The sequence below is a fragment of the Bos mutus genome, chromosome 3, assembly GCF_027580195.1.
Source record: "Bos mutus isolate GX-2022 chromosome 3, NWIPB_WYAK_1.1, whole genome shotgun sequence".
Taxonomy (NCBI): Eukaryota; Metazoa; Chordata; class Mammalia; order Artiodactyla; family Bovidae; genus Bos; species Bos mutus.
Window position 1 is genome coordinate 24,612,913 of NC_091619.1, and position 24,919 is coordinate 24,637,831.

A 24,919-nucleotide genomic window follows, 5' to 3' on the forward strand; every position below is an offset into this window, starting at 1 on the left:
TTCTCTGCTCTTAAACACCTCTTCAGATGCTCAGCTTACTTAGATCCTCCAAGGATTGCCTTTGCAACCAGTGTCAGAAATATTTTAATTAGAAATCACAGGGAATTTGTGCTGTAACCTCAGTACTTTCTGCTGAGTGTGACTCAAGGTCCTTGATATAAAAAGCTAAGATTTGTAACCATTCACAATATCCAATTTTCTTGCATAATTACAAGCAACACTTGGATAATGACATAACACACTTACCTCTTTTGGGACCCTGAATTTCTTCGGACTGCCTCCAATTCTGCCAACAGAGATGAAATCTGGGAAAAGGTTGAATTAACATAAGTAGGTTTAAGCAAATTTGCTTTTCTCCATTTTCTCTCCCCTGAATGAAGGAATCAATGTCCCCCAGGGCCTCTCGGCTTTAAGTATTACTCCTCTCTGGTTCCCTCTCCTCTCTGCAGCCAGAGGACTATTTCCAAAATGCCACTTTCTTATTTTCTTTCGCTGACTGAAGAACCTCCAGTGGCCTCCCACAGAGAATAAAGCCCAAGCTCCTTACAATGACCTCCCAGATTCTCACTTCCTCTCACATCTCCAGCCTTATCCCTCATTACACCCAAATGATGCTTGGGTGATACCAACATTCTCCCTCCACTGAGCCGTGCTTTGTCTCATCTTTGTCCATTCTGTTCCCTCTGCTTAGAACAGCCTTCAGTTCAGTTCAGTTCAGTCCAGTCACTCAGTCATGTCCGACTCTTTGCGACCCCATGAATCGCAGCACGCCAGGCCTCCCTGTCCATCACCAACTCCCGGAGTTCACTCAGACTCACGTCCATCGAGTCAGTGATGCCATCCAGCCATCTCATCCTTTGTCGTCCCCTTCTCCTCCTGCCCCCAATCCCCCCAAGCATCAGAGTCTTTTCCAGTGAGTCAACTCTTCGCATGAGGTGGCCAAAGTACTGGAGTTTCAGCTTTAGCATCATTCCTTCCAAAGAAAGCCCAGGGCTGATCTCCTTCAGAATGGATTGGTTGGACCTCCTTGCAGTCCAAGGGACTCTCAAGAGTCTTCTCCTACACCACAGTTCAAAAGCATCAATTCTTCGGCGCTCAGCCTTCTTCACAGTCCAACTCTCACATCCATACATGACCACAGGAAAAACCATAGCCTTGACTAGATGGACCTTTGTTGCCAAAGTAATGTCTCTGCTTTTGAATATGCTATCTAGATTGGTCATAACTTTTCTTCCAAGGAGTAAGCATCTTTTAATTTCATGGCTGCAGTCACCATCTGCAGTGATTTTGACGCCCAAAAAAATAAAGTCTGACACTGTTTCCACTGTTTCCCCATCTATTTCCCATGAAGTGATGGGACCGGATGCCATGATCTTAGTTTTCTGTTGAAAACTAAGATCCTCCTGCCCCCAATCCCTCCCAGGGATTGGGAGATTGGGAGTGGGAGGAGAGGGAACCAGAAAGGAGTAATACTTAAAGCCGAGAGGCCCTGGGGGAGACTGATTCTTTAATTCAGGGGAGAGAAAATGGAGAAAAGCAAATTTGTTGAGTTTTAAGCCAACTTTTTCACTCTCCACTTTCATTTTCATCAAGAGGCTTTTGAGTTCCTCTTCACTTTCTGCCATAAGGGTGGTGTCATCTGCATATCTGAGGTTATTGATATTTCTCCTGGCAATCTTGATTCTAGCTTGTGTTTCTTCCAGTCCAGCGTTTCTTATGATGTACTCTGCATATAAGTTAAATAAGCAGGGTGACAATATACAACCTTGATGTACTCCTTTTCCTATTTGGAACCAGTCTGTTGTTCCATGTCCAGTTCTAACTGTTGCTTCCTGACCTGCATACAGATTTCTCAAAGGCAGGTCAGGTGGTCTGGTATTCCCATCTCTTTCAGAATTGTCCACAGTTTATTGTGATCCACACAGCCTTAGGTGCCAGCTTAATGTCATTTCTTGGAGGTCCTCACCAATCCAAGGTGCCCACTGACTATGTGCAACTATACACCGTTTCTTTCTATTATCATGGTCTTTTAAAAAAATTATATACTAATTGCTTATTAGTTATCTCTTGCTTTCAAGGCCAGAGATGCTCCAAGGAGGCAAAGCTGGCATGTGTCTGGTTCATCTGCACCCTTAGCACCCAGCACACTGTGGGACCACAGAAGATACTATCCTAATATTTGCAGAAGGAGAAAGTAAAAGAGCCTGACCTGGTCTGAGGCCTGCTGCACATGGTGTTGAAGAAAACCTTTCCAGATTGAGGAACACTTGCTCAAGCTTTGTGACAAGCTCCCTGGCTATTTATCCAAAACTGCTCAGGGCACATTCAAGTCAATGAAGGAACAGACAGTAAGAACACATGGGCAGGACTTCAAAGAGTAACTGAGTTCATTCTTCCTGACTGCTAAGGTGAATGACCTTTCTAAAGTTTCTAAGAGGCCTAGAGTTCATCTCCAGAGTGGTAGAAGAGGAAGAGCATTAGACTAGGAACCAGGAGATGAACAGCGTTCCTACTTTGCAATCACAGGGCTAGATCACTCTGAAACTCCTAGGGAAGAGTTCAGCTTCCTCATGGGTAAAAGGAGCTGACCCAGAGCAATGGAGATGCGCTTAGCTCTTCCCCTCTATGCTGTCATGACGTTACTGGTAACCTGTAGAGGCCCCCACGTGAGGCTGCATTCTAATCTAAACAAACATTCCCATGACTGGGCAGAAAGACAGTCATAGGACTGTATCATTTTGAATCAGTAGGAATTAAAAAAGCATGTACGTGAAGTGCCTGGTGTTCTGACAACTTGAGAAAGTTGTCAGAAATCAGAAAGTTGACAACTTACAGAAAGTTCTTGAATTGCCACGTAAAAACCTAGCCATAGGTATTTTGAAGGAAAAAAATGCAGTGGGAGAGCAGGATTTATGGTCTGTGAGATGTAGACTAATTCTAATAACATTCTGTATGAGTTTTGGTTTGTGCTATGGAACAAACTCACTTCCTTACGTGAAACCACCTTAAGAGGTTTGAACTATGAGTAATGTGCTCACATTAAGAAGGCTTGTGAATCATTAACTGAGCATCAGACAAGTTGTGAGGAACACAGATTATTAGGAATGTGAGGTTTCAAGCCATCTGCTAACTGAGGGTGCCAGGGCCTGAAACCTGGCCACACAGGGTGCCCTTCTCATGTTCCCATCAGTTACTGATGGTAAAGACTTAGGTAAATATTTTTAAATCTCTAATTAAAAGTAACTCTTAGGTAACACCATTTCCTTGGCAGTGACCTCCTTCCTCAGTTCAGTTCAGTTCAGTCGCTCAGTTGTGTCCAACTCTTTGTGACCCCATGAGTCGCAGTACGCCAGGCCTCCCTGTCCATCACCAGCTCCCGAAGTTCACTCAAACTCATGTCCATCAAGTTGGTGATGCCATCCAGCCATCTCATCCTCTGTCGTCCCCTTCTCCTCCTGACCCCAATCCCTCCCAGCATCAGGGTCTTTTCCAATGGGTCAACTCTTCACATGAGGTGGCCAAAGTATTGGAGTTTCAGCTTTAGCATCATTCCTTCCAATGAACAGCCAGGGCTGATCTCCTTCAGAACGGACTGGTTGGATCTCCTTGCAGTCCAAGGGACTCTCAAGAGTCTTCTCCAACACCACAGTTCAAAAGCATCTCAGTGTCCTATCTTTTTGCCTTTTCGTACTGTTCATGGGGTTCTCAAGGCAAGAATACTGAAGTAGTTTGCTATTCCCTTCTCCAGCTCCCGTGGGAATAGAGTGACTAATGAGGACAGAAGGCTGGTAACAATCAAACCTGGCAGATTGAAGCCTCTCAACAAAGAAAAGCAATTGGCGCTCAGACATAAGACATTGTCTCACGGCTCAGGTCTTTGCGGTTTTCCCAAAACAAACTGCTCACTTGCCCAGGCCCCGTCGCCATGTAAACCTGACAGACTCTTTCCCCAGGAATCCACGCCAGAAATCTGCCTTGATGTGAGAGGTGGGCCCAGGCCACTCTCTGAAAGCCCACTTCCGTTCTATTCGTGAAATGAAACCAGAATTCAGGACTAGAAGGAGAATTTGACCAGCCAACATCTGGTAGCTCCAGCTCTGCCATCAAATGGCTAGACCCACTTGGACAAATACAGCTCTCAGGGAAATATGTGAGGAGTTGAAGTCTTTCTACTAGAATAGAGGTAATCATACTACCTTGGTGCTCTCTCTCTTGTCATCAAAAAGCTCCACCTTGAAGGATTTGCCATTAAGGGAAACGGAGGCAGACGGCTCTGAGTCGTGGAATTCGGACAAGGTCAAAGCACTGAGCTGCTCCTCCAGGGAAAGGGCCAGACCTTCACTCTTCAGCTCCGTCGGATCCAGGGCCTGACCAGAATCAGACAGGGGATACAGCAAATGGGCGGCTGAGGCAGCAAGCCATGGGACTTGCAAAGTGCTGACTGTTCAACACTGCACATGGCAAAATGTTTTGTAATTTACCATCAGTACCCCCTTGAGTAAACCCAGATTAAAATGAAGTCTTACAAGTTTTTCTCACTAGATCAAAAATAAACCAAAGTGGAACTTTTTAGAAAATTGCCAGATTGACTACAAGATTATTCTATTTGCCCCAGCTAGAACAATAGAGTTAATTAAGCTATTGATAATCAAGACATAATTTACAGTACTACCAAAAAAAAAGACACATTACTTCAATGCCTCAAAAAGATGATATATTTCAATAAAAACTTTTTAAATAAAAAGAATTTTCAAGTACTAAGTAGTTTTTTTTTTCTGTTCATAAAAATGATATATGCTTATTACAGAAAATCTGGAAAAGTTCAGAAGAGTATAAAGAAAAGAATCATTGGTAACCAAGGAGAAAATAATATAAATTTTAACTGCCAAGGAGGAAAAAAAGTAACGTATTTCTCTTTTTTTCATTGAAGTATAGTTAATTTACAAAGTTCTATTAGTTTTGAGCATATAGCAAAGTGATTCAGTTTTATATACATATATATTCGTTTTCAGGTGCTTTCCCATTATAGGATATTATAAGATACTGCGTTTAGTTCCCTGTGCTATACAGTAGGTCCTTGTTGCTACCTATGCAATATATAGTAGTATGTATATGTTAACCCCCAACTCCTAATTTATTCCTCCCCCTAGCCCTCTGCTATCCCCTTTGGTAACTATAAGTTTGTTTTCTACGTCTGTGAGACTATTTCTGTTTTGTAAATAGTTCATCCATATCATCTTTCTGGATTGCAGTTGTCTTTCTCTTACTTAATATGAACTCTCTAGGTCCATCCACGTTGCTGCAAATGGCATTATTTCATTCTTTTTTTCGACTAATATTTCATTGTATGTACGTCTGTGTGTATGCACGCATGTGTGCATACATATATATGTATATATATATGTATACATATCACATCTTTTTTATCCATTATTCTGTTGATGGACGTTTAGGTTGCCTCTATACCTTGGCTACTGTAAATAGTGTTGCTATGAACACTGGGGTGCATGTACCTTTTTGAAATAGTTTTCTCTGGCATGTGCCCGGAGCACAATTGCTGGATGGTGTGGTAACTCTATTTTTAGCTTTTTAAGGCACCTCCGTGCTATTTTCCATAGTGGCCGCACCCATTTGCATTCTCACCAACAGGGTAGAATGGTTCCTTTCTCTCCACACCATCTCCAGCATTATTTGTAGACTTTTTAATGATAGCCATTCTGATCAGTGAAAGGTGGTAGCTCATTGTGGTTTTGATTTGCATTTCTCTAATAATTAGCAATATTGAGCATCTTTCAATGTATCTGTTGGTCATCTGTATGTCTTCTTTGAAGAAATGTCTATGTGAATCTTCTGCCCATTTTTCGACTAGATTGTTTGGCTTTTTGATATTACCTCTATTAGTTATTTGTGTATTTTGGAAATTAATCCCTAGTCAGTGGCATTGTTTGCAAATATTTTCTCCCAGTCCATAGGTTGGTTTTTCATTTTGTTTACAGTTTCTTTTGTTTTGCAAAACCTTTTAAGTTTAATTAGGTCCCATTTGTTTATTTTTGCTCTTATTTCCATTACTCTAGAGAACAAATCCAAAAACATATTGCTGCAATTTATGTCAGAGTGTTCTGCCTGTAACATATCTTCTTAATTATGAATGTGTCTCTATCCATTATAGAGACAACTTTTCCAATTGTATAAATGCTGAGTTTTCATAACTAAGCGTATTAGCTTTATGACACTCCAAAATTCCAAAGTATTCACAAATGGTTTCCTTTATAATGAGGTACTATTTTCTATTCTAAAATAAAGCTATTTTTAAAAATAAAATAAAAAATAAAAACTGTTCTCCACATCACGGGAATTAGCTCAAGATCACTAACAATTAAAATACAGTAAAATAAGCAGTCTCCTCTTTGCTGCCCCACCAAAATACAAATTACCCTCAAATCCCACTTTCCTTGAGCCCAGCTACAGGAGACTGAGGCGGCCTTCTCCGCAGCCCTCGAGGCCCCACACGGGCCCTCTGCTTACCGACTTCAGCAGAGACAGGTGGCAGCAGCACTGGCGGAGCCTCAGCAGCTGGGACAGTATGTGGACGGCGCTGGATGTCGCCTGGCTGCCTGCCGTGGAGGGCCCGGGCCCGCTGGACCCAAACTCCTGGGCCACTTCCAAGAAGGAAAACAGACACAGGAAATACTACAGTGTTTAAAACAGAAACATGGGGAAGAACCCTGAACTAAACGAGGAGATCTGAAACCTTCTTTGATCTGAGGTTCAATAACACAGTTCTAACTCACTTCTCTACTAATGAAGAAAAACAAAATACTCATTTTCTCTACAGACTTATTGTATTTGCATTTTAATAAAACAGATTTCGGAAATAACTAAAAACAAGTTCACATCACCAGGTCTGGTGCTTGCAGATTATATTTTACTTTAGTCTGAGGTTCTAAGCTAAGGTCAAGTCTCTGCTATCAAGAATTCATGACCCCCCATTTCTGTAAGTTTACCAAACCTGCACCCACATTTTCACGAGTCTCTGTATTTACAAGTGCCCACTGCTCACCTCTATTGAATGGATTGTCAGGGCTTCTTCCAGACTGGTTGCTCCCACTTTCATGTCTTTTTAGATAGTACTGCAGAGCCAACCTGCCTCAGATCGAGAAACAAAATGCACATGCAATGGTCACTAAGACCAAACAGGTCTACCATGGTCACTGCTTAACTGTGATAGTGGCGGGACCTTGAAAAATTATAGAAGTGGACTTGTTGGCCTTCCCTGGTGGTCCAGTGGTTTAGGATCCACCCGCCAATGTAGGGGACATGGGTTCAGTGCCTGCTCTGGGAAGATCCCACATGCAGTGGGGCAAGTAAGCCTGTGTGCCACAACTACAGAGACTGCACGCTTTAGCCCGTGAGCCTGTGCTCTGCAACGAGAGACGCCACCGAAACGAGAAGCCAGCGCAGCACAAGGAGGAGCAGCTCCCGACTGCTCCAGCCAGAGAAAGCCTATGTTCAACAACAAAGACCCACCACAGCCAAAAATAATTAATTTAAAAAACAGTGGAAAAGTGGACTTGTTAAATGAAGGCAGGCTCACAGCAAGCACTGGCCAAAGGTAATAAAAACAACTACTGTAAAAGCTAAACCATTTAAAAATGATTAATAAATATTAACAAGCTTATTGATACTATAAAATATTATTACATTCTATATCAATTTAATATTAAATATGTAACAGTAATATAGTTGATTAATATTAAAATGTTTATTAATAAATATAAGATCTACAAAGAGAAAAAACTTAATCACTTTGGAAGGTTTGATGAACAGCTTCTTAAAAGCTCTGCTGAGAGGCTGGATAACAGGTCAAAGGTCAAAGAGATGTACTAAGTTGGCCAATACTTTCCTAATACAGCCCCACAACGACCAGAAAGACCTGGTGACAGTGTGCACACCCTAGACCTTCTATACGAGAAAGCCAGTGGAGAACAGGTTCACAGTGTATATGAGACGAAGGTGAGCTGGGGGCGAGGTGAGAGAACAAGGGAGCTTTTTTAAAAAGGAACACAGATATTCAGCTTGTCAATAATACCATAATTGCAGTTAGAAGAACCTTGACTCAATCCCAAGCAAGAAGAAGAATAAAACAACAGCTGTGAGAAGGTGCTTCTTCACAGCACATACCTCGATCTTGCAAAAAGGACACTATAAACAGTCTCTTCATCTTCAGAGAGTTTTAAATGGTGCAACTGAAATTTACGGTGGGGCAGCACCACCTGGAAGAGTAAAAGACAAAAGTAGCTGCAATGAAGTTCTACAAATTAACTGAATATTACAGAGCACGTTCCCCAGAGTTGACACTGGAAATCTAGTCAACCCTTGGACGGCAGCTCCCGCCCTCCCCTGAAAGCAGAATGGCTCTAACACACCACAAAACAGGACAGCTATGACCCCGGGGGCAGGACAGCAATCAAGGGCCTCTGTGTAGGAACAGGGAGACTCAAAAGCTCCTAAAGCAAAGGCCATGGCGGTGCAAGCACAGTCAAGGCCATGGTCACCCTCCTTCCTGACCCCCCCACATCCACACAGGGACAAGTGTCAGTGGGGTTACCAAGGGCTTGCCGGTGGAGTCCAGCTGGTCCTTTGTTCTCCTCAGCAAAAGGCTCCTGGTTAAGATATTTAACCGTTCTCCTCCTTTCTTTGAGCCATTGTCTACTTGACTCTTCCACAGCTTAAACTCATCAAATGGAGAACAACGGAGAAATCTTTTTCATTAGAGGACAGAGAACAGGAAAGAAGCATGGGAGGATGGAGGAGAGAGTCAAAGACAGACATAAGATGAAAGGCAAATCAGGTTTTACATGTCATCCCAATCAATGTTAAAAGTCAATTTCATAGCAAAGCTCTGCTAGACAGAGCAAAAGGATCCAAGTCAATAACCACATCATAAAACCACATTATAAAAATGTGCCTTTTCCCATTAAAATGTCTGTATCATCATAATAGGACATATAACCAATAGCTAGAACTCATTCCTAAAGGTTCAAAGGCTAATATAAAAATTCTATATCCTCTTATGAGCTGACTTAAATAAAAGCAAGTATTTAAAAATCAGCATTCTTTTCTGTTTGCTTCAAATAAACTGTAGCCCTGACCTCAGGCCATATGTTTTAAAGCAAAAGTAGCTCAAAACATTACTAGGTCTGAAGAAAGTGACTTCTGTTTCCTTTAATTTAACTGGTCCTGTATTTTTCCACATAGAAGGACTGCATGTCATAAAAGCCCTGCATCAGCCAGTCAATCAGCAGATTATATTCTCATAAATATTAATTCCCTTGTCCTTTACACGTTGACAGGTTTGTCACCTGCTACACACGCTAATCTGGTGCACACACCGGTGATACGAGATATGAAATAATCAAGAAGGGTACTGAAAGGGCTCACAACTACCTAAACTCAAAGAGTTTACTCACTTCAGCAGTGAATACATGTCCAACAAGTTGTTCTGAATTGGGGTTCCAGTGACAGCCCAACGAGCTTGGGCCTGGAGCTTACACACGGCCATGGAAGTCTGTACCCGGGGATTCTTAACGTTGTGAGCTTCATCCAATATGAGTCGAGCCCACACTACTCGAAGCAAAGGTGATGACGTGCCCTGGAAGAAACACAAGTGAAATCTAGCAAAAATACAGGAAAACATGTGTGTCTTCCAGGAATAAGGGGAAATAAGCAAATTTCAAAGACTCACTCTTATCTTCAAGTTTGAGGACCTAGATCAGGTACACTGAAATAAGGATTAAGCTTAAGAAACCAAGAGCAGAAACTCAATGAGTACAAATAAACAAGTCATTTGACTTCCCCATTGTTGAGCATAAGATGTTTAAGGGTAAAATGTTTCCTCATTTTAGTTTTCTGTATTCTTTCAACCCACTTTTGAGCAATGGCCACAGGTAAGGGATACACTAGCTGTCAAGGCTGCAAAGTCATTCAATCAATAAAATATTTACTCACTTTCCCTAAATTTACAATAGTTCACTAAAAATTTACTAAAAGTCTACTTTGTTTCCTTTTTTGGCCATACCACACAGCATGTGTGATCTCAGTTCCCCAATCAGAGATCAAACCCAGGCCCCCTGCAGTGGAAGCGTGGAGTCTTAACCCCTGGGTCACCAGGAAAATTCCCTAAAAGTCTCCTTTTACATGTAAGATACTAAGCCAGACACAAAGATCATTTCTTCTCTTCAAGGAGTTCACAATCTAGCGGGGGAGAAAAAAATAAAACAAGCATAAAGATCATTATATACAATGTATATACAGCAAGTCCTACTAGATGATTTAATACAGAACAGTAGGAATCTAGTGGGTCTTCCTCACTGCTGTATACCTGCATCTGGTACATGGTAAGATACTCAGTATTTGCAGAATGAATGGAGTGTCGAGGTATAAGCCAGCAGTAGGTGCCAGGAGATGCATCCGAGCACGGAGGGCAGCAAAGCACTCCATTCAGAGGGAGAATGGCTCAATAACACGACAGAGTATGGAGGGAAGTACAGCCCTTGGTACAGCTGAGCATGGGGTTGCCCCTGGGAGGGAGGCGGGCAGGTAGGGGACTAGGGACACTCAGGAAGGGCAAGACTGTACAAGGCCTAAAAAATCATTTAAAGGAATGAAGGTTTTAACCTGAAAGCTAAGAGAAACCATTGAGGAATCTGAAAAGTTAATCATCTGCAAGAAGGCAGAGCTGGTCAAGAGATGGGTAAGCACTCTAGTCAGTTCAATCACTCAGTCCTGTCTGACTCTTTGTGACCCCATGGACTGCAGCACACCAGGCTTCCCTGTCCATCACCAAACTCCCGGAGTTTACTCATTCATGTCCATCGAGTCAGTGATGCCATCCAACCATCTCATCCTGTCATCCCCTTCTCCTCCTGCCTTCAATCTTTCCCAGGATCAGGGTCTTTTCAAATGAGGCAGTTCTTCACATCAGGTGGCCAAAGTATTGGAGTTTCAGATTCAGCCTCAGTCCGTCCAATGAATATTCAGGACTGATGTCCTTTAGGATGGACTATTTGGATCCCCTTGCAGTCCAAGGGACTCTCAAGAGTCTTCTCCAACACCACAGTTCAAAAGCATCAGTTCTTTGGTGCTCAACTTTCTTTACAGTCCAACTCTCATATCCATACGTGATTACTGGAAAAACCATAGCTTTGACTAGACAGACCTTTGTTGGCAAAGTAATGTCTCTGCTTTTTAATATGCTGTCTAGGTTAGTCACAGCTTTTCTTCCAAGGAGCAAGTATCTTTTAATTTCATGGCTGCAGTCACCATCTGCAGTGATTTTGGAGCCCCAAAAAATAAACTCTGTTTCTGTTGTTTCCCCATCTATTTGCCATGAAGTGATGGGACCAGATGCCATGATCTTAGTTTTCTGAATGTTGAGTTTTAAGCCAACTTTTTCACTCTCCTCTTTCACTTTCATCAAGAGACTCTTTAGTTCTTCTTTGCTTTCTGCCATAAGGGTAGTGTCATCTGCATACCTGAGGTTATTGGTCTTTTTCCCAACAATCTTGATTCCAGATTATGCTTCATCCAGCCCAGCATTTCATATGATGTACTCTACATATATGTTAAATAAGCAGGATGACAATATACAGCCTTGACATACTCCTTTTCCGATTTGGAACCAATCTGTTGTTCCATGTCTGGTTCTAACAGTTGCTTCTTGACCTGCATACAGATTTCTCAGGAGGCAGGTCAGGTGGTCTGGTATTCCCATCTCTTTCAGAATTTTACAATTTGTTGTGATCCACACAGTTAAAGGCTTTGGCGTAGTCAATTTAGCAGAAGTAGATGTTTTTCTAGAACTCTCTTGCTTTTTCGATGATCCAACGGGTGTTGGCAATTTGATCTCTGGTTCCTCTGCCTTTTCTAAATCCAGCTTGAATGTCTGGAAGTTTATGGTTCAAGTAGTGTTGAAGCCTGGCTTGGGGGATTTTGAGCATTACTTTTGCTAGTGTGTGAGATGAGTGCAATTGTGCAGTAGTTTGAACATTCTTTGGCATTGCCTTTCTTAGGGATTGGAATGAAAATTGACGTTTTCCAGTCCTGTGGCCACTGCTGAGTTTTCCAGATTTGCTGGCATATTGAGTACAGCACTTTCACAGCATCATCTTTTAGGATTTGAAATAGCTCAACTGGAATTCCATCACCTCCACTAGCTTTGTTCATAGTGATGTTTCCTAAGGCCCACTTGACTTCACATTCCAGGATGTCTGGCTCTAGGTGAGTGATCACACCATCATGGTTATCTGAGTCATGAAGATCTTTTTTGTACAGTTTTTCTGTGTATTCTTGCCACCTCTTCTCAATATCTTCTGCTTCTGTTAGGTCCATACCATTTCTGTCCTTTATTGAGCCCATCTTTGCATGAAATGTTCCCTTGGTATCTCTAATTTTCTTGAAGAGATCTCTAGTCTTTCCCATTCTATTGTTTTCCTCTATTTCTTTGCCTTGATCACTGAGGAAGGCTTTCTTATCTCTCCTTGCTATTCTTTGGAACTCTGCATTCAAATGGGTATATCTTTCCTTTTCTCCTTTGCCTTTTGCTTCTATTCTTAGCTATTTGTAAGGTCTCCTCAGACAACCAAGTTGCCTTTTTGCATTTCTTTTTCTTAGGGATGGTTTGATCACTGCCTCCTGTACAGTGTCATGGACCTCCATCCATAGTTCTTCAGGCACTCTATCAGATTTAATCCCTTGAATCTATTCCTCACTCACACTGTATAATTGTAAGGGATTTTATTTAGGTCATACTTGAATGGTCTAGTGGTTTTCCCTACTTTCTTCAATTTAAGTCTGAATTTGGCAATAAGGAGTTGATGATCTGAGCCACAGTCAGCTCCCAGTCTTGTTTTTGCTGACTGTATAGAGCTTCTCTATCTTTGGCTGCAAAGAATATAATCTGATTTCGGTGCTGACCATCTGGTGATGTCCATGTGTAGAGTCGTCTCTTGTGTTATGGAAGAGGGTGTTTGCTATGACCAGTGCGTTCTCTTGGCAAAACTCTGTTAGCCTTTGCCTTGCTTCATTCTGTACTCCAAGGCCAAATTTGCCTGTTACTCCAGGTATCTCTTGACTTCCTAGTTTTCATTCCAGTACCCTATAATGAAAAGGACATCTTTTTTGGGTGTCAGTTCTAGAAGGTCTTGTAGGTCTTCATAGAACTGTTCAACTTCAACTTCTTCAGCATTACCAGCTGGGGCATGCTGCTGCTGCTGCTGCTGCTAAGTCGCTTCAGTCGTGTCCGACTCTGTGCAATCCCATAGACGGCAGCCCACAAGGCTCCGCCATCCCTGGGATTCTCCAGGCAAGAACACTGGAGTGGGTTGCCATTTCCTTCTCCAATGCATGAAAGTGAAAAGTGAAAGTGAAGCCGCTCAGTCGTGTCAGACTGGTAGCGACCCCATGGACTGCAGCCCACCAGGCTCCTCCATCCATGGGATTTTCCAGGCAAGAGTACTGGAGTGGGGTGCCACTGCCATCTCCAAGTTGGGGCATAGACTTGGATTATTGTGATATTGAATGGTTTGCCTTGGAAACAAAGATCATTCTGTCGTTTTTGAGATTGCACCCAAGTACTGCATTTCAGACTCCTCTGTTGACCATGATGGCTACTCCATTTCTTCTAAGGGATTCCTGCCCACAGTAGTAGATATAATGGTCATCTGAAGTAAATTCACCCATTCCAGTCCATTTGAGTTCACTGATTCCTAAAATGTCGACATTCAGTCTTGCCATCTCCTGTCTGAGACAAGCCATGCTGTGTAGTGCTGTACTGTGTAGAGCCATACCGTGTGGGGCCACCCAAGATGGGCGGGCATGGTGAAGAGGTCTGAGAATGTGGTCCACTGGAGAAGGGAATGGCAAACCACTTCAGTATTCTTGCCTTCAGAACCCCACGAACAGCATGAAAAGGCAAAATGATAGGACACTGAAAGAGGAACTCCCTAGGTCGGTAGGTGCCCAATATGCTACTGGAGATCAGTGGAGAAATAACTCCAGAAAGAATGAAGGGATGGAGCCAAAGCAAAAACAACACCCAGTTGTGGATGTGACTGGTGATGGAAGCAAGGTCCGATGCTGTAAAGAGCAATATTGCATAGGAGCCTGGAATGTCAGGTCCATGAATCAAGCACTCTAGAGATCACCCAAAATATAGGAAGCTGTGAATATTCTATTGCACTAAGAATAAAAGTGTATGCAAAACAGCAGGTCTTGTAACAACACTGCATTTTCAGGGGGGAAAAGCGCATGAGAGTTATGCAATAAAGCCCCTACATAACTGAGACTAGCCTGGACACAGCAACATTCAGGTTTTTTGCCCTGGTTATTGTTTAGCCTCTGGCTCATTGTAGCCTTTTTCTTTGCAACCCCTTTTCCTGGGAGGTGGAGTAAAGGAAGGGAATAATGCCTTAATATCAAAATACTAGTCCTGACACTGAATACAAAACACATCCTGAGAGTACACCCCAAAGACTCTCAAACACTGCAACAAGTGAAGCTTCCCTATATTTACACCGTGATCAATGCAAATGCAAAGTAGTCATTATTTCTAAAAAGCAGCAAACTGCATCTCCACCTTCAGCACTGAGGAGGACGCCTACAGTAAAAGAGAAGGGACAGAGGAAAGAACTGTTTCCACAGGAGAAGCAGCACGAATGCCCACGACCCCAGGAAGGGGACCTTTCCATCTCTGATGCTTGAAAAGACTCCTGTTATCTGCGGTTCTGACCCTACTTCCCCAGCAGGGTCCACGCCTCACCTCCACACTGGGGTTTGCACCCGGGATCTGTTCGTCTTGTTTCGCTGTGGGAATCTCCTTGGCCAGGAGGCTGTAGGTGGTGATCACGATGTCATACGTGGACAGGCTGCAGATATAACACAAAGCAAAAGATAAACCATCCAGCATGACTCTGACAAAATAAGACAGAGTTGATTTCCTTCACAAAAATCCCTCCAGCAGAACTCATTAATTTGTGTCAACTCACACACACACACTCACACACACTCTGAAGAGGTAAATTTTACACTCTTGACTTCCTTATCACTTACCACTGGTCATTTTTAGAGACTACTCACTGTAACTAGAACAGCCCCCCTCTTCCCAGCCAAGTCACAAAGGATCATCTCTGGCTGGGGTCAAATTAAGCTTGATGAAATCTGACAAGAACAGAAAGTTGGGCAGGATTGGAATTTAATATTTAGTTAATTTGACACAGATGATTCTAAAGTCCCAAGGAAGTAAGAAAACTCTGAAGTCATGTTCATCTTATATCAATGGTGCTTTCTCCCCATTGTTCTGTAATGGATTCGTGAAAACCCATTCATCTAGCTTTGATATTTGGGCACAAAAATACATGCTGTACACTTTCAGCTCACCTCGCCTATACTCTTTACATGTAAAGATTCTTAATGAAAAGCACAAATCTTTCTCCAAGGAAACTTAATATTGTGGACCTGAGAGAACTTCAGTAAATACTTTTGATAAAGACGACATGCGAATTTGGACAGGCAGTGATGCCTACTTGTTGCCTGAGCATCATATAAAGGTGTATGATTGAGAATGATTCCTATCAGTCAGCTAGTGCACTCAGGACACCAAACCCAGTACAATCAAAATGCAAATCATATAAGATGGAACTGACTTCTAAACAAAAATCTATAGTACCCGATGCCAGAGAAGGCGTGCAGAATGGCCACAACTGCCCTGATTCCTTTCGTCTGCTGAAATGACTACCAGTCATGAGAGCTGGTGTGCCCTTAAGACTTAGGGTCACGATTCTGGCAATTCACCCCCGAGAGACTACTGTGTTGTTCTTTAAGAGATAAAATATCCAGTATCAGATGTTGGGGAGAAAGATTACTTAGACGGAAAAACAACTCAGTTCTTGACTAGATCAGCAAGTATTCAATCCAGACCATCATATCATAATTAAGAACAAAAACAGGTCCTTTAAAACCAAAAGACAAAGAATAGGACTACAATCACCATCTGGGGAAACATTTTCTTTCCTCCTTCCTGGACATCCCCTTTTAGGAATTCAGTTAGGTTTAATCCTAAACTTTTGAATCTAAACTTCTTAGATGGTTCACATATGAAAAATACAGCCATAAACATTTAACTAGCATATATCCGGAGAAGGCGATGGCACCCCACTCCAGTACTCTTGCCTAGAAAATCCCATGGACAGAGGAGCCTGGTAGGCTGCAGTCCATGGGGTCGCAAAGAGTCGGACACGACTGAGCGACTTCACTTTCACTTTTCACTTTCACACATTGGAGAAGGAAATGCAACCCACTCCAGTGTTCTTGCCTGGAGAATCCCAGGGACGGGGGAGCCTGGTGGGCTGCCGTCTCTGGGATCGCACAGAGTCGGACATGACTGAAGCGAATTAGCAGCAGCAGCATATATCAACTAACCATTAATAGTATATCAAGATGCTCTGTTAAGACTGAGTTGGTTCCATTTACACTAACAGAAAAAGAATGTGGATTTGGAATCAGATATTCAATCATGAAATAATTGTGACATATCCCTTTTACCAGGGGAACTCCGCTACTGCCTAGCTGATGATTCAGGCATCTCAGGCTAACTTGCATGGCAGCTTGTTGAGAATGGTGATGGGATATAGCTCCAAACACCAATCCCTCTCAAGATGCATCCCTCAGCACAGGCGAAGGCTACTGGGCGATGACAGTGCCTGTGGTCTTCACAAATACCATTAGCCTTGATTAAATGAAATACCAGAGCACACAAAGGCCAAGATGACCCTTCAGCCAAGACGCTGGACACCTCGTACTGACGGCAACGTTTCTGCACTTACACTTTTGCATGTTGATTCCGGTTTGGCCCATGATAGAGACAGACTCTTAATCTGTTGTGGCTCACATGTTTCTCCACCTCGTTTTTCCAATGATGGATCAGAGAAGCAGGACAGATGATTAGTGTTCCATGAGAAGTGAACTCAGAGGAGTCTTGAGAGGGGGGAAAAAATCAACACCCAGTTACACTCATTAAATAGCTTTAACTTCTTCAAGGCATTACCTCTTTTCCTTAACTGATGTCTATTCATTTAATCAATATTTTAACAACTGTTGCTCTTATTTCTTCATATAGCTTATACCTTGGAGATACGGCAGGCTGGGATCCAGACCACAGCAATAAAGGGAATATCACAATAAAGAGAGTCACACAAAACGTTGCGGTTTCCCAGTGCATGTGAATATTTATGTTTACAATACATTATAGTCTATTAAGTGTTCAATAGTATAATACTTTTTAGATACTTTTTAAAAAGATACATAGTTTAATTTAAAAATATATATTTATTGCTAGACAGTGCTAACATCATTTGTAATCTTTTTACTGATAGAGGGTTTGAAGTATTCCAACAATTACCAAAATGTGACATGGAGACATGAAGTGAGGAAATGCTGGTGCGACAACAGTGCCAAAACCACAGGGTTGACACAGACCCTCAACATGTAAAACAAAACAAACACTATTTGTGAAGCACAATAAAACGAGGTATGCATGAAGTAGAATAGAAACTGGAAAAAAATAATCTTTTAACTCAAAACAATTATTTGGTTTTTTTCCCCTATAAAAGTGGAAGAAAGAGAGGCTAAAAAGGGAGAGGAGAGTGGCTAGTACATTTCTTCAGTTTAAAAAACCAAAAAACCTCAATGCACTTTCCCAGTGGTGAGAAGATAGAAGCTGGGTCATTTCCTAACTCTTCGTTGATTCATTAGAGGGCAGTATTATTACTCTTCTTTGAAAAGCATACCTTAATTACATTCATACTGAAGAGTAAGTACCGAATCCTCTAGGATAAGCAAACATGACTTCAGAACCAGATGGTGATGGCGTGTTTGTGCCCGTGCCCCTGTGCATCTGCAGTGCACACAGGCTGCTGCTCCACACAGGGACAGAGGACCCAGCTGCAACAGTGGTCAGTGGAGGCCCTGAGAGCAGACGGCCAGATCCTTTGACTACCTAACCAACTGAGAAATGTACTTGTGTACATGCAGTTTACATGTGGTGTCATCTCTATGTAATATACAGGACCTTTAAAGTACTTATACAGTTATTACATTTTAAAAGCAGAGATAGAAATAAGAAAAACTCTCTAGAATATGGAAATTTCTGGAATTTCAGAAACATGGAAAACTGTCTACTATGGTGGCTGAAGTCTGAATTTGTTACAGATCTTCCTTCAGAAAATAATATTTTAATTATTTGGGTCTACCCTGTAGTTATGTTCTCAACATTAACAAAAACAATCATTAGGTTTAAACTAACATTTTTAGACTTTTAGCTGCCACCATAAAACTGTTTCTAATCACAGGTCAAGCTAATCTTATATTTAAAGGAAAAAAATGATCACTTCTAGTTAGCATATTCAGTGTCAGAAATGATACTATAGGAAAGTAACAGTTTTCCAAAAAATTAAATATGACCAAAGGCATCCTTTCATGGCTGAAAAACTTCCACTCCCCACTGCCTTCCACCCACACGTGACTTAGGAAGCAGCAGGCAAGCAAGACACTCGGGAATACCATTTTTGGAAAGCCAAGTCAAAGCCGTGGTTTCGTCCTTTTCTTTGCTTTTCTTTTGGGTCAGAATGAGTGCAATCATTGTCAGGGTTTTTCCTAACCCCATATCATCCGCTGGAAAATGAAAACAAAAATAAGAGAGGTAATTACTTTGGGCAAGGAATCAGTTCAACTTCAAGAGATGCGGTCCGGGGTAGACACCAGCCTGGTCCCCCTGCTATCAGCACCACTCCAGTCGCTGTGCTTTGCCTCCTCTAATGAAGTCTTTGTCTTGTTAAAATGAACACTAACCGTTGCCATTTATTTTGTGATCTAGGTCACAGACATTTATTATGACCTCTGTAAAATTTAAAACTTATTATTTAGATCTTATTTGAGTCTCTGTATTTTAGTGTCACTTATCCAGTACATTCATTGGTATCTCTCTCAGATTGATGATGTTGCCTGTGTGTATGCTAGTCTCTCAGTCGTGTCCGACTCTTTGCGACCCCATTGACTGTAGCCCACCAGGTTCCGAAGTCCATAGAATTCTCCAGGCAAGAATACTGGAATGGGTTGTCATTCCCTTCTCCAGGGGATCTTCCTGACCCAGGGATCAAACTTAGGTCTCCTACATTGCAGGCAGATTCTTTACCATCTGAGCCACCAGGGAAAGTTCCAGATGTTGCCTAGTTGCCTTATTTATTACCATGCAAAAGCAAAAAGGTCCCAGTAGATATATCCTACTACCCAATTTACTACTGCAATTCTGGAGTTAGAGTTAACTCAAGACAGTCCTCACCATCCCCTTAACTTGAATTCATCAGTGAAGGTCATAAATTAGCATTTCTTGGGTACCATCATCGTGCTAGTTGCTGAGCTTATCCAATTTACCATTTACACCCTATAAAGTGGTATTATCTTCTTTTTAACGGATTAAATATGCATTCTGACATAAGCAGAAGTAAAATGTCATAACATGGGCTCTGGTTCAAGTTCTGGCTCGGCCACTGTGCAGAAGAGTTACCACAGCAGCTGACTACTCTCCTCTGAAAGGCCAGTTTACAAGGCTGGCTCTCGGCTAGCACTTGGAACTCATTTCAGGAGGGGTGCCCCCCTTCCCAGACTGGGAAGAGTGGCTCACTGCACCTTAACTGCTTGGACCCACAGTACAGTTTATACTGAATGCCTGCTTTCCCTCTGGGAATCTAGAATTTCAGTACCTGCCAGCCTGAAGCCGCCTATGTGGGTTTTTATCCTGCAGTAAAAATCCTGGGTGCCAAGTTTCTAACAAGCTTCCGCGGTTGGCAACGTTTTACCTGTGTTTTTATACACTGCTGCTGGGAGATTAAGTACACAGAGTGACTCCACTGGGACAGGACTTGAACCCGGTTTCCCCTAGACTGTGCCCCATGTGCCTTTTTCCCTCGCTGATTTTGATTTATATCAAATCAAAATAACTAAATTATTATTCAGTTTATTTGATTGCAATAAATTACACCCATGAATATGACGCTGGGAAAGATTGACGGTGGGGGGCGACAGAGGATGAGATGGTTGGATGGCACCATCAACTCAATGGACATGAGTCTGGGCAAACTCTGGGAGATGGTGAGGAACAGGGAAGCCTGGAGAGCTGCAGTCCATGGAGGTCACAGAGAGTCGGACATGACTTAGCGACTGAACAGCAACATATGACTATATGCTGTGCATTCTACAAATCATCCAACCAGGAGGTGAGCTTGGGGACCAAGACACACACTTACTAGCCGTAGTGGACCTCTGTCACGTTTTCTGGAAGTTGAACACCTTGGAAATTTTTAGTGTGATGAGGCTCCAAAGCAGAGCCTGGAAAACTTGCTTCCTGCCTCCTCTGTAGCTAAGGCACCAGCAGCAAGACCAGGCTCTACAGAGACTTACACTCACAGCAGACTTTGTTTCAGATGTCAGCAACTTCAGAAGATGAGGGTCCCCGTGAAGCCCTCTCAACAGGAAGGGCTGGAGACAGCAGTGTGTGGCCCTGGGGAGTGGTGCTTTCCTCTACTGCTCCGAGGCATGGAGCAGCCGTATCATTCTCACAGGACATTCCATTGGTAACTTGACTCTGGCCATTGCTCCTAGAAGTCTGGCCTCCAAGCTTGGCCCTGCACATTTTCCAAAGATTCCGTGGACCACCAGAGAATAAACCCTCCCTCTGCTTCATCAGCCAGAGTCAAGTCTCTACTGCCTGCAGCCAAGACCTGACTGATCCTATGGCAGTGTACTCTGGAGCACGTAACTTAATCTTCCTGATTGATGTGATGGCTGTGTACTCTGGAGCGTACAGCTTACGCTGCCTGACTGATGCTATGGCTGTGTACTCTGGAGCGTACAGCTTAAGCTTCCTGACCGATCTTATGGCTGTGTACTCTGGAGCGCACGGCTTAAAGTTTCCTGACTGATCCTATGGCTGTGTACTCCAGAGCATGTGGCTTAAGCTTCCCACACTACAGTTTCCTCATCTGTCAAACAGGGTGTTAGAGTAGCTACCCACAACAGTTGTTGAGAGGACTGAACAAAGCAATGTATCTGTGGGCTCTTATCCTAATGCGAGACTCACCCAAAATTCCTCCTCGTGGCTTCTGGCTTTCCCGCCATAGCAGCCAGGCTAATGCCTGCTTCTGGTGTGGCAGCAAAGAGATCTGACAAAGGTAATAACCGAAAGTTAGGTACCGATTTCTGATGAGAGGCTATGCTGGAGCCTGGCCACATGGACTCCCTCCTCCACTCGTTTATTTTCTGTAAGTGACCCTCCCAAACTTCTGGTTGTCAGATAAGCCACTCCTTTCACCTTGAAGTCCTGGACTCCACTCTCTCACTGACGGCCACATGTCCTGGCCTGCCCAGGACAGGTTTCATTCATGCCGACTGCCCAGCCTGTCTATCAACGGCTGCCTCTGTTCCTCTCAAGTGACTGCTGCTTTGTCTGCTTCATCAGCCCAAGTCAAGATCTCTGAGTAATCACCCTACTTCCACCAGCCGTCCTGCTGGCTCTTCCTCGTTATCTCTGCAACGTGATTCTCCTCTCTGTGGGCAATGTCTCAGTCTGCAGTGCTAGTCATAAACTGATGGCCCTTTAACTGGGGGCCTCCCTGCTAGTCTTCCCTTCATCCAGTTTATCTGGAATTCTGCGACATAAGTAACTTTCTTAAAACATCCCTGCTCAAATTTCTACAGTGATTCCATAACATCTCTTAAGCTGTGCTATGCTTAGTCATGTCCAACTCTTTGCGACTCCATGGACTGTAGCCCGCCAGGCTCCACTGTCCATGGGGATTCTTCAGGCAAGAATACTGGAGTGGGTTGTTATGCCCTCCTCCAGGGGACCGTCCCAATCCAGGGATCGAACCCAGGTCTCCCACATTGCTGGCAGATTCTTTACCATATGAGCCACCAGGAAGCCCAAGAATACTGGAGTGGTTAGCCTATCCCTTCTTCAGGGGAATTTTCTGACCCAGGAATCAAACCGGGGTCTCCAGCATTGCAGGTGGATTCTTTACCAGCTGAGCTACTAGGGAAGCTCCCTCTTATGCTGCTGCTGCTGCTGCTGCTGCTAAGTCGCTTCAGTCATGTCCAACTCTGTGCGACCCCAGAGACGGCAGCCCACCAGGCTTCCCCATCCCTAGGATTCTCCAGGCAAGAACACTGGAGTGGGTTGCCATTTCCTTCTCCAAGGCATGAAAGTGAAAAGTGAAAGTGAGGTCACTCAGTTGTGTCTGACTCTTTGCGACCCCATGGACTGTAGCCTACCAGGCTCCTCTGCCCATGGGATTTTCCAGGCAAGAGTACTGGAGTGGGGTGCCATTGCCTTCTCCTCTCTTATGCTATCCTAGTCTAAATTCCTCCACCAATGCTAGGCTCCACAGCAAGAGACTCTTTGTGCTAAGTTACACCACCTGCTGCTTCGAGCTCAGGGGCTGCTGTTACCTGATCATCACTTATTAATATCAATATCTTATCTTCCCTCCGACCACCACTCCCTCTCACTGGAGTGTTTGGTTTCTACCCTATCTAAAGGCTTGCAGTTTCTTTAAGATACAAATAATACTGCTGACGTAGAAAAACTTTTCCTTTGTTTCAAATGCCTTTGTACTTTGCATACACTTCACAGTATGTGACAATGCACATTTTCTGTCTTACAATGATTGTCTAATCATCTTACATTGATTGTACATGCATTTTCACTCCAACTAGTTCATTAAAAGCAGCAATTCCTCTGCATCCCTGTGGCGCCTATTGAAGCTCAATAAATGATAAATGCATCTGTTACTGCTACAGACATATAACGTAATGATGTTAAAGAAAAAAAAAGTGTTTTTCATTTTAACTGCTAAACAGAAAAAAAAAACACCATAAGGGAAACCACTTGAGTGTGATTTGTAGAAAAGATATGTCAGAATAGCTCTCTGGGACGTCCCTGGTGACAAAGTGGAAAAGAACTCACTTGCCAACGCAGTGGACACAGTTTCCATCCCTGGTCCAGGAAGATTCCACATGCCATGGAGCAACTAACCCCAGCACCACAACTCCTGAAGCCCACACCCTGGAGCCCATTCTCCACAACAAAAGAAGCCACCTCAATGAGAAGCCTGTGCACCTCAAGGAAGAGTAGCACACCCTTGCCGCATGCAACCAGAGAAAGCTCATGTGCAGCAACAAAGACCCAGAGCAACCAAAACAGCTACTGCTGCTGCTGCTAAGTCACTTCAGTCGTGTCCGACTCTGTGAGACCCCATAGACGGCAGCCCACCAGGCTCCTCCATCCCTGGGATTCTCCCGGCAAGAATACTGGAGTGGGTTGCCATTTCCTTCTCCAATGCATGAAAGTGAAAAGTGAAAGTGAAGTCGCTCAGTCGTCTCTGACTCTTAGTGACCCCATGGACTGCAGCCTACCAGGCTCCTCCATCCATGGGATTTTCCAGGCAAGAGTACTGGAGTGCGGTGCCATTGCCTTCTCCGAACCAAAACTAAAAACACATAAATAAAACTTTTAAATAGTACATTAAAAAAGAAACCAAAAAGGACTATTTAAAGAAAAACAACGAAGAATGGCACTCCGGTAGGCACTTTCCCAATGGTTGGGCCCCCTCCTCGTGGGCGCTAGGGCATTATCCAGGATACTCTGGCCTGCGGGCCTTCCCAGCTCACCTTCAGCCCAGCTGGATCCTCTGCCATGGCGGTCTCCCCAGGACAAGACTCAAGAGATCGATGCAGCTCATCAATGGCTTCACTTGTGATCTTCCACACTGCGTGAAGGCCATTCTGGCTCACAGCACCTGCAGACAAATCAAGGTTGTGAGTATTACGTCCTGACCAGAGCTGCAAAAAAGCAATTCCTTATTTGCCAGATGATGGATCTGTAAGGGCTAAAAAGTCTTGCCTCCAGATTCTCCCAGCCGCTCCGGCTCCTTCAGCCTCATTCTCTGTATGTCTGTCTTTTAAAGTTCACATTAACAAGTGCTCTAATAAAGTCTAATAAAGGACAAAGTAATAGAAAGTATAATTAAAATATAAGATAATCTACAATATTTTTTATTTTTTTTCAGCTTTGAAGAGGTGGCAGAGAAAACAATACCATCAGAATTTTTGGAAAAAAAGACCCCTGGGGCTGGATTCCAAGAAGAAAAGCCAGCAATAGAAGAAAGCATGCTACAAGTTGTCAAACTTCAGAGAGAGAGAGAGCCCCAAATACGCACATCCCAAGATGCCTGCTCTGCACCAGGAATACTTCAGTGCTGGAGACCACTCATTCTGTTAATACACAGAGAACTTCTACTGAGGTTAGGTAATAAATACAAGCACCTTAGCTGGTTGCAAATTTAGGGATGAAGTGCCCAAATAAGAGATTTCTAAATGAATAAAAATTAATTATCCAAAAACAAAAAATTATCCAATTAAAAGTGAAAATGTTTTTAAATGAAAATCTATTTTAATGGGATTCTTTCCTAAACATATTACATAACTTCTTACCTTAATAATCCACCTTAATTTCTCTAGGCAACTCCATCACCATGGTGATGACTGAATGATGCTGTCATGCAGCAGGTTTCTTCAGTCTGAAGCATAGCTTAAGCATGCCACTGGACTAAATATGTTTTCTTTTTTGTTTCAGTGGAAGTAGTTAATTCACAACACTGGGTTAGTTTTAAATGTACAGCAAAGTGACTCAGTTATATGTATTTTTTATATATATTCTTTTCCATGATAGGTTATTATAAGATATCCCAGTGCTATACAGTAGATTCTTGCTGCTTATCTATTTTACCTATATAAGTACATTTTCTCTGTG

The 24,919-nt window shown here is 43.0% G+C and overlaps 1 protein-coding gene across 2 annotated transcripts in view; it reads right to left on the reverse strand.

Annotated features, from left to right (window-relative positions):
- The window catches only part of TTF2 (transcription termination factor 2), a 53,084-nt gene that overhangs the window by 8,381 nt on the left and 19,784 nt on the right, over positions 1–24,919 (reverse strand). Inside the window, exons 8-19 of one of the 2 annotated variants that reach the window (XM_005901998.3) lie at positions 23,779–23,906; positions 21,191–21,272; positions 18,616–18,726; positions 16,881–17,031; positions 14,819–14,924; positions 9,471–9,652; positions 8,609–8,762; positions 8,182–8,273; positions 7,061–7,143; positions 6,526–6,659; positions 4,197–4,367; positions 247–305 (exon numbers count right to left, since the gene is read on the reverse strand). In XM_005901998.3, the coding sequence (XP_005902060.2) occupies positions 247–305; positions 4,197–4,367; positions 6,526–6,659; positions 7,061–7,143; positions 8,182–8,273; positions 8,609–8,762; positions 9,471–9,652; positions 14,819–14,924; positions 16,881–17,031; positions 18,616–18,726; positions 21,191–21,272; positions 23,779–23,906 (1,453 nt within the window). The remainder of the gene's footprint in view (positions 1–246; positions 306–4,196; positions 4,368–6,525; positions 6,660–7,060; positions 7,144–8,181; positions 8,274–8,608; positions 8,763–9,470; positions 9,653–14,818; positions 14,925–16,880; positions 17,032–18,615; positions 18,727–21,190; positions 21,273–23,778; positions 23,907–24,919) is intronic. The other variant, XM_070367426.1, reaches the window with a different exon arrangement.